The 13245-nt window shown below is 31.9% G+C and overlaps 3 protein-coding genes and 1 non-coding gene across 4 annotated transcripts; all 4 read left to right on the top strand.

The window, feature by feature from the left end:
* Positions 1 to 3852: 3852 nt before the first annotated feature.
* LOC111299985 (heat shock factor protein HSF24-like) lies at positions 3853 to 6668 on the top strand. The gene is made up of 2 exons (XM_022895541.2): positions 3853 to 4919; positions 5714 to 6668. The coding sequence occupies exons 1-2, from the start codon at positions 4716 to 4718 to the stop codon at positions 6386 to 6388; spliced, it is 879 nt and encodes a 292-aa protein (XP_022751276.2). The 5' UTR covers positions 3853 to 4715; the 3' UTR covers positions 6389 to 6668.
* Positions 6669 to 7541: 873 nt separating this feature from the next.
* On the top strand, positions 7542 to 7614 carry TRNAE-CUC (transfer RNA glutamic acid (anticodon CUC)). Its single transcript has one exon. It is a non-coding gene; the product is annotated as a tRNA-Glu (tRNA).
* On the top strand, positions 7573 to 10507 carry LOC111299984 (red chlorophyll catabolite reductase-like). Its single transcript, XM_022895540.2, has 2 exons — positions 7573 to 8067; positions 9779 to 10507. The coding sequence occupies exons 1-2, from the start codon at positions 7714 to 7716 to the stop codon at positions 10388 to 10390; spliced, it is 966 nt and encodes a 321-aa protein (XP_022751275.2). The 5' UTR covers positions 7573 to 7713; the 3' UTR covers positions 10391 to 10507.
* Positions 10508 to 10924: 417 nt separating this feature from the next.
* On the top strand, positions 10925 to 12873 carry LOC111300746 (caltractin-like). Its single transcript, XM_022896365.2, has 7 exons — positions 10925 to 11063; positions 11476 to 11596; positions 11683 to 11719; positions 11810 to 11837; positions 11961 to 12113; positions 12196 to 12298; positions 12614 to 12873. Exons 1-7 carry the CDS (start codon positions 11061 to 11063, stop codon positions 12676 to 12678), a joined length of 510 nt encoding a protein of 169 aa, XP_022752100.1. The 5' UTR covers positions 10925 to 11060; the 3' UTR covers positions 12679 to 12873.
* Positions 12874 to 13245: the final 372 nt, after the last annotated feature.

Consider the following 13245-nt stretch of genomic DNA (forward strand, 5'->3'; position numbering starts at 1 on the left):
AAATTTTTTATTATAAGATTAGACGTATTCTCAAGTAATTTCGCTGGGATCTAATTGCTTTTTAAGATAATTTTTTTCATGTAAAAGAACAATGTATTTAAAAAATCCTTTTTTGAAATATTCCATTGAATACTTATTGATAAGAAAGATGTTTTTTTTTTTTTTTACCGGCTTCACTAGTTCTTTACAAAATCCTAAATAACAATTCAAAAAATCTGTTGTACGCTACCTTTGATCCCAAAAAACCCTTAATTTTTTTATTGAAATTTGTTAGAAAAAAGGCAATTTTATATTTATTAACATAAGAAAATGTTATATAGAGGTATTCAATAAAAAAATCATAATCGCATTATAATTTTAGATATTATTTTACTTACATGTCATAATCGTAATTACCAAAAATTAAAAAATATTACCTTAATAAAAATTAAGTTTTAATTAAATGATTGATTACTCGAACACAGAAAAACTAAGAACAACAACATTCTATCAAAAAAAAAAAAAAAAAGAAAGAAAAACTCAAAAACAAGAATATTATATAGGTTTATTCTTTTTTCACTCTAATTAAATTTTTTTTAGTAAGAGTTTGAATTTCACCTTATCTTTAATGCAATGCAATTAAACTCAACGTATAATTAATTGAATTCAAATATTAATTTTAATAAAATTTATTTAATACAAATTTTTTTAATCACAATTATAATAATAATTATTATTATTTTTAATTTTAGTAAAACCAATCTTACCTTTCATCCAAATGATCTCTTAGATTGATCATTACCTAACCATTGATTACGCCACTGGGTGGTGGCTAATATCATTCCCCATGTGATTAGGTTGATTTTTATCGACCATTGGAAGCTTGGACTGAGAAAATTCCATGCCACTGATTTCTATTTTACGCTTACGTCTTTGACAATTGTCAACTTATGACAAAGCAAGAGAGAAAAAAAATCTATGTGATATTACTGACAAAAATAAGGTTGTTTATGCTTCTGATCGCTCTGATGCTTGCTTAAATCGGGGGTTGTCAATGGCGAAAGTTGAAAATGACCGCATGCCATCAAACTTTGCCGTAGAATTCTCCAAAAAGAAGAGGACTAGTAACATGCATACATCCAATTTTGTTTTCCAAATTCGGGACCTGATGTTTGTCCAGGTGTAAAGGTAGCATTGTGGAACATGTTACGGAAATTTATTACTAATTATTTGCACCAAAGAAAGATAAAAATGTACTAAAAGTTTAGAAGTTGAATATTGAACGGTTCATTAATGCAATTAAGCCGTCCGCTAACATTTAAATTTATCATCTAAATTACACTGAACTTTTTTTATATAAAAGAAATTACAGAATTAAAAAAAAAAAACTTTTTGGACGTTATTTTTTTTAATTTCCATATAAATTAATTAAATTAAGCATGAAATCAACTAAATTTTGAATTTCAAAGTCATTTATCAAAAATAAAAAGAACTAGCTAGAGTAAAATTCCTTATAACCATATAAAATCTTGGAATTAGTAAAATTTCTCAAACTTTACTATATATATATACATCAAAATTGTATCTATGATTTTTTTAATGAAAAACTATTTGATAGTCTGATAGTAAATTTTTTTAATTTAACAAATGAGATTAAAATAATAACATATATTTTATTTATTTTTTATATTAATTTTTTTAAATATATAAAAAATATGTAATATCATTTTAATTTTACTTATGAAATTAAAAAATTTTGCTATCAATATATTTAATTTTTTTATATAATAAAATTAAAATTAGAATAAATTGAAGTATGAACTGATCAGAAACAGCAGCTTAATAAAAAAAATTGTTCCCGTTGGAATCATTTGGGCCTAAATCCGATGACATAATTTTATAATTTCTTTTTTGTTTTGTAATATTTGATATGAAATTCCACATATCTTTCTGGTAATTTTTAAAACGTTTCCACCTTTAATCGGAGTTTGACAAAGAAAAAAGAAAGCAGAGATGAGAAAGACAAAAGAGAAGTGGATGAGAAAGTCAATATGATCGGTGATTAAATTCCAACATTTGTGCTATCACGTTGTTTCGAAAGGACTTGAATTGATCGTCCCCTTTACGCAATCAAACAGCGTATGGATATCCAACAGAACATCTCAGAACTTAGTAAGTGGAAACGAAAGCCAATATCTGTCAGTATGTTTTGGCCTGTGAACTAGTCATGGTACAGTCGTCTCGCAGCCATGATGTTTTGAAAAACTGTTTTAAAATCACGAATTCATTTTCACTGTTTATAAAGCCCTAATATTACTGTTTTTTTTTTCTCCAAATAATTATGGGTTTAATCACAAGCCTTTTGAACACGACAAAATTGTCGCGAAAAGAAGAAATGTAAGATTCATGCTAAAATCGAAAATAATAATAAAAATTATTATAATTATAATTAAAAAATTTTATAAAAAAATTTATATTTAAATTTATTTATTGATATAATAAATTCAACTACGTCGCATTGTGGAATCCTAGCTCTCATATAAATGTTTGGTCTCTGAATTGCCTAACCTAACCCAGGTGGTCAGCCGCCTAGACTAAGAAAAGAGGCAGTTTGGTCGAAAAACTAGACCAAGAATTTCCTCAGAAACTGGTAAAACACCATTTAACTGATACAAAATTTTACTCTCGTTTTTGTCAGAAAAAATTATGTAGTATACTACTTACTCACAGATTAGATCTTGTTATGGCATTGTTGTCTCTATTTTTTTCCTCATTTTTAGTATTTGAGATAGTTAATAATTAAATTTTTGTCTTTAAAATTAAGAATTTAATATTTTACAACAATAAAATCATTTAAAACATGTGTTAATTTTTATCATTTTTTTAGTCAAATTAAGACAATTTTTTTTTAAAGTTTTTAAAATAATTTAAATGTACGAAAATTTTTTTATTTCTCATGAAAAGTCTTTCTTCCTTTAATTTTATCAAAACATAAAGCTAGCTAATTACTTTATATACTCAATAATCATAGATTAATGGTCTCTATATACTGTTTAAAGTTTTGAATTTCCACATAATTTCATAAACCAAGCATTTGAAATGCCGTAAAATTAGTTTACATTTTTAATATAAGAGCATATTACCTATAATTATTATAATACAATTAACCAATTATAATTCAGAATTATGAAAAATTCATAAAAAAATTTTATGAAATCTACATTTAAAAGTGATGGATCTCTATACAATTCATTAATGTAATTGAATAATTATAATAAAAAAGTTATAGATAAAATGCTCCCTTCTAGAATATTTTATGTGTGCCTAACATCAATTACTTAGTCAAGATACATTTATACTTCATCATAGACACAAGAGCTGGGCTATTCACTCATTATAAATTTTTACCTTTCGTATTTGGTATTCCTTTCTCATTTTTCGGTTCATTTTTTGCTTACATTTTTTCTATTTTTGTTCAAATATTACGTAATTCTTTGTTTCTTAAATTAATAAACATGAACCCTCCCATATTATATTTAATAGGTTTTTTTTTTTCATTTATGTTAAAGGATTTTTGAAGGATTCAATTTTAGTATAGCTCATATTGCACTATCAATTAAAAAAAAATTATTTAATTTATACAAGCAACATTTAATAAATATAAAATTTAACACTTATAATTTTTTTTATTCATGATTTTTTTTTTATAAAAAAACTATACGGGACAAATTAAAACTCCAATAGCAATAGGAGTATCAATGTTTCGAAATAAAAATTCAATTAAGACATATATTAATCAATTAGGTTGTAAGATTAAAAGTAGCCCAAAATTTAAACAGAATATATATAAAGAGTGCTACTGCTAATGATAATAATGGTGATGAAAGGAAGCAATCAGTGATTATGGGGTGTTACCCGTTAGGTGGGGGGCTGAGGAAAAAATAATATTACCACTACTTAAGTAAAGGCTTCCCCAAGCTTCTTCGGCTTGGAAAAGGTGGAAACGGTGGAAAGCACGCGTTCATATAAACCCCCCTCTCCTCCCTCAAATCAACTCTTTAGAAATTCTATTTAATAGAAGCTTCCTTCGGGAAACGACCAAGGACACGCCCACCACCTTCGTTTTTCTCATTAGAAAAATCTCTCTCTCTCTCTCATCATTTTCCTCGAGGAAGAGAAAAAGATTATTGTTTTGATGTTTTCTTCTCTCTCATCTTGTTTTTTTTTTTTTGCTTTTGGAAAGATTGACACTAGTGGAGGCCTGGAGGGGCTGCTTTTTGCTTTAATTTAAGGGACTTGTTTCTCAAAATTTCTAGAACCCAACAGTATCGTTTTCTTTTGGTTTTCATCTTGATCCTCGTCCTCCCTTTATAAGTAGTCTTTGTTAATTTTCTCATTCAGGACCACTGGTCAGAAAGTTATGGTCTTGTTTAGATTCCAAAAACCAGGGAGTTCGTCCTGTTAACTCATGGAAACTGATACAAGCAAACGCTGTGACAACCTTCTTCACTCTCACTTCTTCCTCTCTGGGTTCTATTGCTGGGGTTGGGAATTCTTGACCGCTCTTCTTCTCTTTAGTTGTTCTGTCTAAACACAACGTACCCTCAACATCTTTAACGCCGTTTGTTCTACTTTTGTTTCTCTTGTGATAATAATTCTTTGTTAGATTTTCTTTCGTTTTTACGTATTCTGGGGAAGGGTTTGGTGAGTCGGAGCGGGTAAAAGAAGAAACAGAAATGGCGCAAAGGTCAGTTCCGGCTCCGTTCTTGACGAAAACGTACCAGCTGGTGGATAATCCGATCACCGACGATGTGATTTCATGGAATGAAAAGGGAACGTCCTTTATCGTTTGGAAAACTGCTGATTTTGCTAAGGATTTGCTACCCAATTATTTCAAGCACAACAACTTTTCTAGCTTCGTTCGGCAGCTCAACACTTACGTAAGTTATCGTATTTTGAATTATAATATAGTGTTATATGCAAGAAAGTGTTACATTTGTGTATTTGTATTTATTATTTTAAAATTTAAGTAAAAATACCAAAATTTGTAAAACTTATAATATTTTACATGAGTGTATACAAATTTTTTTTGTTCTAAATCTAAATAAATAATAAGCATATTAAGAGTTTATATTTAATATATTATCAATATATAAATTTTATATGACGTTAGTGATCATATGATATCAATTTCATAATAAATTTTTTTAAAATTAAATTTTTATGTATTTATTTTTAAAATTTATATTTATTTCAATAATATCATATGATTCGTTAATAATATATAAAATTTATAAATTAATAGTATAGTTGTAGTATTTATATGGTAAACTGTCTTTTTCTCAAATTTTTTGGTGAAGTAAAAAGATGGATGATTAATTGTCTTAAGATTTCTTTCTATTAAAAGGAAGGAAATTTTATTGGATAGTTTTAAAAATTATTAATAGATTGAATGATTCTCATAATAGCTTGGGGTTATGATAATTGATGGGGATTGGTGAGCTAATTAAAGATATTAATGAACCTTTCACCAACTCAATTTTTGATTTAAAAAAAAAACTCAAATTTTAAGAATTTTTCTTCTAAAAATAAGTTTTACCAATTATTTTCTATCAACTAATTTTAGGTGAGGGATATGACCGTCTTTTTACTTTTCTGTAATAGTACGGAAGATTAAAATGAAAGTTCCTTTAACAGTTACGTCTCGGTGATTTTTTTTACTGTTTTCCGACAGGGATTTCGAAAAGTTGTTTCCGACAAATGGGAATTCGCGAACGAGAACTTCAAGCGAGGGCAAAAAGAGCTGTTGTCCGAAATCCGTCGTCGAAAGACGGTGACATCATCATTGGCTAATACTCCGGAGAATGGGAAAACATCTGGTGGTGGAACTACCTCCCCGACTAACTCTGGAGAGGACCTAGGGTCCACTTCCACGTCATCACCGGACTCGAAGAATCCGGGGTCGGTGGAAATTAAGCCAGAGGATATGAATCAGTTAGCCGATTTATCAGATAAGAACGAGAAACTGAAAAAAGATAACGAGAAGTTGAGCTCGGAGCTGGCCCAGGCGAAGAAGCAATGCGACAAACTGGTCGCGTTTTTAACTGAATGCGTGAGGGTAGGGCCCGATCAGATCGATCGCATCATGCGGCAAGGAAGCTGTGGGTCCACCCATGATGGCGATGATCGTGGCCGTAGCTTCGGTGCTTATGAAGATGATGATGATGAAAAAAGCGTAGAAGAAGGTAGCCGAAGTTTGAAACTGTTTGGGGTTTGGTTGAAAGGCGCGGAAAAAAAGAGGGCCCGCGAGGAGAAAATCGTGTACGATGGGCCACGCGCTAAGGAGATGAAGACCGTAGATTTTCGCGACGTGCCTTTGGCAGTAAAGAGCGGCAAGGTTTGCAACTGACCAATCAACGGTCGACACGATAGCAAGAAACTTCCATGCTAGTTGCTTTCAATAATTAGGAATAAGTAAGGTTTTCTTTTGTATATAAAATGTAGTAATAACGATGGCTTTGTCAATTAGTCAGCAATTGTGGGAGGCAAAGATCAAAGGCAAATGGGTCTTTGCCTTCCTCCTCCCATCTTCAATGTTGCAAAATTACACATTTGTAAAATGTCTCCTTTGAAGATTAGATTGTTATTATTATTATTATTTTATTTTGAGGTTTAATTTTATTGGCTCACATGTTACTATATTATTATAACATGAAGAAAATAGGAAAAGCAAAAAGTTAGGTCAGGTGAACATATTAGTTAACTTTGCACATTATTCATCATTAATTTGTATAAAAATGTTTTTGTTAAGAACACATAAATTATGATTTATCACTCCAATGTTTGCTTGTTTTACCAGTCAATAATTTGAACATTCATATGGAATCATAAATAAAATAAAATAATGAATAAATAATTTTTTATCTAGTCAAGTATTTGTTTCGAGTGTTGGATGCATGTTCTTTTTACTTTATTTAGAGAGTAAGATTGAAACGATGGAGTACCATATAAATAATCATATAATTTGTTAATAAAATATTAAATTTTTAATCTTAACGATCAAAATTCGATTCACGTTAACCTTAAGTTAAAAAAATATTAATGGGTGACTGACCGACCATGGTATGAAGTTTAGAAAGGGTGGAAGCTTCTGCCACATAATTCTACACTCTGCTCAAAAACCCGGAAGCTTATAATTTCATTATTAGCTCTTATAATTCTATGACTACGAAAGATTGAGTTGGTCCCAGAAGTGTACAAAAGATCAATTTTCTCTTGAAAAAGATATTTATTAATCTGCAAAATTTGGTTGCGTACAGATTTCAAAGGTAGGTATAATATTTTGACTGAAGTGATTGGATAAGTTAGCAAGATCAAAGCATTTTTATACGTTCACATTTTGTTTTTGCCTTTTGTTGCTTGTAGATTTCAAATGCCAGCCATGATGTTGATCTTGATGTTTTCATTAGGAAAGGGATTGGATCAAAAAAACTTGAATAATTCATTCTTGTCATCAAAACATAATTACTCATTATCTTCTTGTAGAGAATTTTACACATGAGTCCGTTGTAGTCTAGTTGGTTAGGATATTCGGCTCTCACCCGAAAGACCTGGGTTCAAGTCCCGGCAACGGAATATTCCTTTTTATTACTTCCAATTCAATGCAACGGCCGCAACCATCCATGAAAAGATCAGACAAATATTTGTATTGCCACCAAGTTTTGCTACGGACTAATGGCTGTCGTCTTCCGTCACTTTCTAAACTCACCACTTCCCTCCCTTTCATTTTCTTCTTCTTCTCTTTGCCTTCTCTCTTCTTTCAGTTCACCTTCACCCAGGCCTCAAATTTTTGCATCCTCTTTACCAGCATCATCTCCCATGGACAACACTCCCAGAAAATTCATGGATTTCCCATTTGTCACTGCCCCACATAGGAACTTAATGATTGATCTCGTATCAACGGTGGAGAATCGACTCCAGTCTCAGCTCAAACCATGCACCCTACCTCCTGATGTACAATATTACTACAACCAAAGTGGAACCTCCCAGGGCTCACTTCATATCAGATCAGGTCATAGCTCTTCCCAGGTATAGCTTCCTTTCTTAACTTTTTTATTTCATTTTTTTTCAATTTGGTGTCTGGGGTAGTCTTGAATTCTTTAAAGTTGACCATTCCTACTCTAGACTTGATCAATTTCTTCCTTGTTGACAACTTCTCTAGTAAACTCTGTTATAGAAGAAAAAAATGATTCTGTATAAGAATGATTGGCCCAAATTGACATGCAGTTGAAAGGAAAATCTATCTCTTTAATGATTAACTACTTCTCTAGTTGCTATTGCAAAGGTAGCATGTTGAATTGTTGATTAATTGTCGGTCCATGCTTAAAACTTTTAGACTCAAGTGGCCCAGTTTATGCAAATTTTTTTTTTTGGTACAAAGGAGAGGGGAAGGGTTCAACGTGCTGGAGCTTTTGATATAGAACGTTTTGCTGTTGATTCTAGTGATTAGGAATTTAGGATATTCCAATTTGTACACCCCAGAAACTGAAAGCAAAAATTTTATTTATATCTAATGTGAATTGGTTTATTGGTCATAACTCATAAGACATGTTCAAAGCTTTCTGCAATCGCTGTAAGTCAAATCAGGAGAATAATAAAGAATAGGTAAAATAATTTGTGTTATATACATTATTATTCACTAGTATAATGAATGAAATGGTTTTCGATGCAAATGTTGCATAATGGCTTATAGTTGTGTATTGGACAGAGTATTGTTAGTCTCAGACTGGTCTGGCATGAGGCTTGAGGATTACCGCCAGCAAATAGCTAATCCTAGACTTTCAGTTCAGGATGCTAATTTGCAGCAAATTGCAGATTCTAAGCCTGACTTACAGCCATTGGGTTTTACCTTGCAAAATTTCCTCATATAATTCAATTTAATCTAATGGTTGTCAGCTTAGCCTATTTCATTTTATGAAGATCCTATTGATATATCAAATTAATTCGGAAGTGCTTTTGTTTGTGTTTATGCTCTTCCCACTTCTAACCTCTGTGTGTGTATATGCTGCACCCTGCTTGTGTTCTGGTTGAAATTTTAGATAGCTCTTCTCTGTAAGAATGCTTCAAGTGATATTCCCAGGCCCCAACCATCTGTTTTTAGAGGCTTAAATTTCCCCAAGTTGTTTGTTGACGCAGAAAGGTAGAGATGATGTTGATCTAGGGATATCCTGTATGGTTCGTAAAATTGAATCCTGGAATCAAAACAGCAATCTGTGTTGTTTCGTATTTGAACTGTTGGCTGTCGTCTTGGCCAGGGCCTAGGTATCTCTTTCTAAATGCCTGGCTGGAGGCTGTTAAAACGTTTGTAATACCAATTTGTTTGAACTCTGCACTCTCTTTCCTCTTAAGATTCATCATTCATGAGAAGGTACTGTTCAGCTTAAATTGTGAAGGTGTGTAAGTTCCTAATCTCCAGTGACACTGCAGTAGCAGTATAATACTGCCATTGTTGCTAAATCTGCGATTGGTCAGCTGATATCCTTTTTGGTAACTTGGAAGATTTCCATTATGCTTCTAAGTGTTGTGTCTTTGGTAATAATTTTGTTTTATTTTAGATGAAATTAGCTGTGAATAAAGGTTGCAGATGACAAACTAGGTATCTGGTAATTAAAGTCGTGTTGTAAAGGACATTAATTGTGTAGTTACGTTTTCGGTTTTATTGGATTTTGACAATGAGCCTGATCTAAAACGTATTGTTTAATATTCCTTTTCCGGGATTCTGAATGTTTGGATGTTACAGGTTGATTTCATACTAGGAAGTTGGTTACACTGTGAGCTGCCAACAGGGGGAGCACTGAACATAACAAGCCTTTCAGCATATGTGAATGCTTCCACAGATGCACCACATTTCCTTATTGAGCTCATACAGAGTAGCCCTACATCGCTCATTCTGATTCTGGATTTGACCCCTCGAAAGGACCTAGTCCTATACCCAGAGTACCTTCAGACTTTCTATGAAAACACTCGGTTGGACTCGCTTAGGCAAACGCTTGAGAAACTCCCGGAAGTTCGACCCTACTACTCTTCAGCTCTTTACATTCGATGTATCACTTCTCCCACATCAATCATGATCCGTGTCAACACAGATGGAGCTGAACCAGGACGCATGGAGGAGATTGTAAAGCATCATGTGGATCCTGTGGCAAAAGAAGCACTAGGTATATGGTTGGATCAATGTGCTTGTGGTCAAAGAAATGTGGATGAGGCAGAAAAGGCATATTTGGAAAAGAGGGATGGATTGATTAAGAGCAAGACCATTGAGATTGATATTGGCTCAAGCTTTCCAAGGTTGTTCGGGCCTGACATAGCAAACCGCATAATAGGGGTGATGAGGGAGGCATACGAGGGATGAATGCTAAATGTAAGCTCATTGTTGTACGGTAACCATATTCATCGGTATATACGAACATGGCATGTTCTACCTATTTCTCTCTCTCTTTTATGGAAAATAACTTAAATAACTTGTCTACTTAGTTCAAAAATAGTTTATTTATTTAAGTAATAAAAATGATCTGATTTGAATCAAAGTTTAATTTAATTAATTCAAGCAATTATTTTTAAAATATAATATTTAACAAATTTAGATTTTATAAAATCAACGTTGTTTTTTCACTCCCAACCATTTATAAAATTTTGTTTTCAATTTTTTATTTTTAAAATAAAAACAAACTACCAAACATAATTTTATTTTCAATTTCCAAATAAGAGTGAAAACAAAAACATCTTCAAAGCATCCATTTGCATCATCATGCTTGATCAAGAGAATAACAAAAGCAAAGAACAAACAAGCCATTTAAGCCCATAATTAGTAGATAAGTCTAGTTAAGAATGGGCCTACTCATGGCCCATTTAGTCCCATTTTTATACAGTCAACAAAGATCAAACAACCGTGCAAAAGATGGTATTTTTATATTACTCTTTTTTCCTTTTTTTAAATTAAATCTTCAAATCGGCCTTTCAATTCCTTTTCTCTGAGGTTGAGGATTTTTCTCGAACGCGTTTCGATCTTATCTGAATTAACAATGGTATGTTCTTCGTATTACGCTCTAGATCCAGTTCTTTCTTCTTTATCATCATCATCATCATCATCATCATCATTATTATTATTAAAGATTAGGTTTTTGATATTTTCTTTATCTTCGTGTTCCTCTTTACTTTGAATAGGATTCGCCTTTTAGGTTACCGCCTACCGTTGGTAGATTTAATTTGGGATTAAATGTGAAATTTGGGGTTTTATGATAAAATAAAATGGATGAGATATGTGGTGACATTAGCAGGAAATGGAAATAAAAACTTTTTCAGTACTGCCTCAGGAAATTGAAGCAATTGTGGCTATATAATATTTTCTTTGGTTTGTTTATTTATGGCTCACTGATATTCTGTAGAACTAGAATTTTCTCGTTTATGTCTTTTATGAATGTTTGATCACTCGATCAGGCTAGTCTTTATAGAGGGGCATCGAGGAAGGACAAGCCGAGGGGACGTCACCATGGATTAAGCCAACAGAAGAGGCAAGAGATTAGGGAAGCCTTTGAGCTATTTGACACTGATGGCTCAGGTATGGACTGACTTTTTAATACGCGGGTTATCTATGATACATGTGGTTGGCATATTACTCAATCATAGTTTGAATTTTCTGGCCAGGTACCATTGATGCCAAAGAGCTGAATGTTGCCATGAGGTATGAGTATTTGTGTTTCATGTTTCATGTTTGTTAACAGTGTTTTTGGTTGATGTCAACACATTGGAACTAAAAGTTTTAGCTTTACAGGGCTCTTGGTTTCGAAATGACAGAAGAGGTAATTTTCTTAACAGAGGATACTTGTTGAAATGTTTGCTATCCTGTTGTTATCCTGTAATAGATTGTGTATTAAGTTGATTTTCTTGTAATCCTTATGTTTTGATCTGCTGTGTCACAACAGCAAATCAATCAAATGATTGCTGATGTGGACAAGGATGGCAGTGGTGCCATTGATTTTGATGAATTTGTGTACATGATGACTGCCAAGATTGGGGAGAGGGACACTAAAGAAGAGCTTATGAAAGCATTCCAAATCATTGATCAAGATAACAATGTAAAGATCTGTTTTCTGTTTATTTAGAATTGATGTTATTAGCTGTTTGTGGAAGATTGATTCTTCCTTCATTTGAATTCAGGGAAAGATATCTGCCCAAGACATTAAACGCATTGCAAAGGAGCTTGGTGAACACTTCTCCGACAAAGAGATTCAAGACATGATTGAAGAAGCAGATCGAGATCGTAAGCTAACCTTTCTTCTTGAATCTTGATACAGTACTATATGATGTTTTACTTTTCTGTTTTGTTCCAGGTGATAGTATATCTTGATGCCATTCACATTTACTTTCTTGAACAATATTTGGATATCTCCTGATAATTTCGATCTTACAAAATCTTTTTAATTTTGTTTTGATGTTAGTTTTGTGCTACATGAAAAGAACATAGATTCACCTGTGACAATTGCGCATAAAATTATTACCAGCCTTTTTTTCTTTATTTGTCAAATCTCATCTATGTTCAAGCAAGCATGTTAATCAATGTCAACTCTGAATGCAGGTGATGGTGAGGTAAGTAGCGATGAGTTCATGAGGATAATGAAGAGAACTACTTACGGCTATTAGAAGTTCCACTTACTGCTGAAGGGGGAGATTAATTGCAGTCATGCTGTAGCTGCAGAATAGTTGTACAAATAAACCAAAAAAAAAAAAATGTTTTGCATGATCTATGTACTGGATTGAATGTTTAACCATAACTTTTAAACATGTAGCTGATCTCTATTATATTAAGTAATTTGAATTAGTATTTTGTTGGCTTTATTTGGCCAGTGATGATTATATGATATTCTATCGCAGTATCTAATCTGATACCACTATCCATCCTGGTTATTGCAATTGATCTGCCTTAATTTGCTTCAACATCGCCATTAAATGGCAGGAAACCATTCTTCTGATTGGTTTAGTTAATGTTAATTTTGAACTCAAAATTGAATTAAATGAATTATGTTATTTTATTTTGATTAATCGAATCGAATTTATTAAATCTTAAAGATTTAATTTAATTTGGTTAATTTAAAAATTAATTGAATAATAAAATATATTAAAATTAAAATTAAAATATTTTATATTTAGAATAAATTAAATAAAATTATTCCATAAAATATTTAAATTCTTAATTTTTTGTATTTCTAT

The sequence above is a fragment of the Durio zibethinus genome, chromosome 18 (assembly GCF_047325235.1).
Source record: "Durio zibethinus cultivar Kanyao isolate XHJ-2024 chromosome 18, ASM4732523v1, whole genome shotgun sequence".
Taxonomy (NCBI): Eukaryota; Viridiplantae; Streptophyta; class Magnoliopsida; order Malvales; family Malvaceae; genus Durio; species Durio zibethinus.

What these genes read in the sequence shown, in the direction of transcription:
- LOC111299985 (XM_022895541.2), top strand. Translation starts at nt 4,716, where the DNA reads ATGGCGCAAAGGTCAGTTCCGGCTCCGTTCTTGACGAAAACGTACCAG. An exon ending in TTCGGCAGCTCAACACTTAC is followed by an intron (nt 4,920 to 5,713) that starts GTAAGTTATCGT and finishes GTTTTCCGACAG; the next exon opens with GGATTTCGAAAAGTTGTTTC.
- LOC111299984 (XM_022895540.2), top strand. Translation starts at nt 7,714, where the DNA reads ATGGCTGTCGTCTTCCGTCACTTTCTAAACTCACCACTTCCCTCCCTT. An exon ending in CAGGTCATAGCTCTTCCCAG is followed by an intron (nt 8,068 to 9,778) that starts GTATAGCTTCCT and finishes TGGATGTTACAG; the next exon opens with GTTGATTTCATACTAGGAAG.
- LOC111300746 (XM_022896365.2), top strand. An exon ending in ATTTGACACTGATGGCTCAG is followed by an intron (nt 11,597 to 11,682) that starts GTATGGACTGAC and finishes TTTTCTGGCCAG; the next exon opens with GTACCATTGATGCCAAAGAG. An exon ending in GAGCTGAATGTTGCCATGAG is followed by an intron (nt 11,720 to 11,809) that starts GTATGAGTATTT and finishes TTAGCTTTACAG; the next exon opens with GGCTCTTGGTTTCGAAATGA.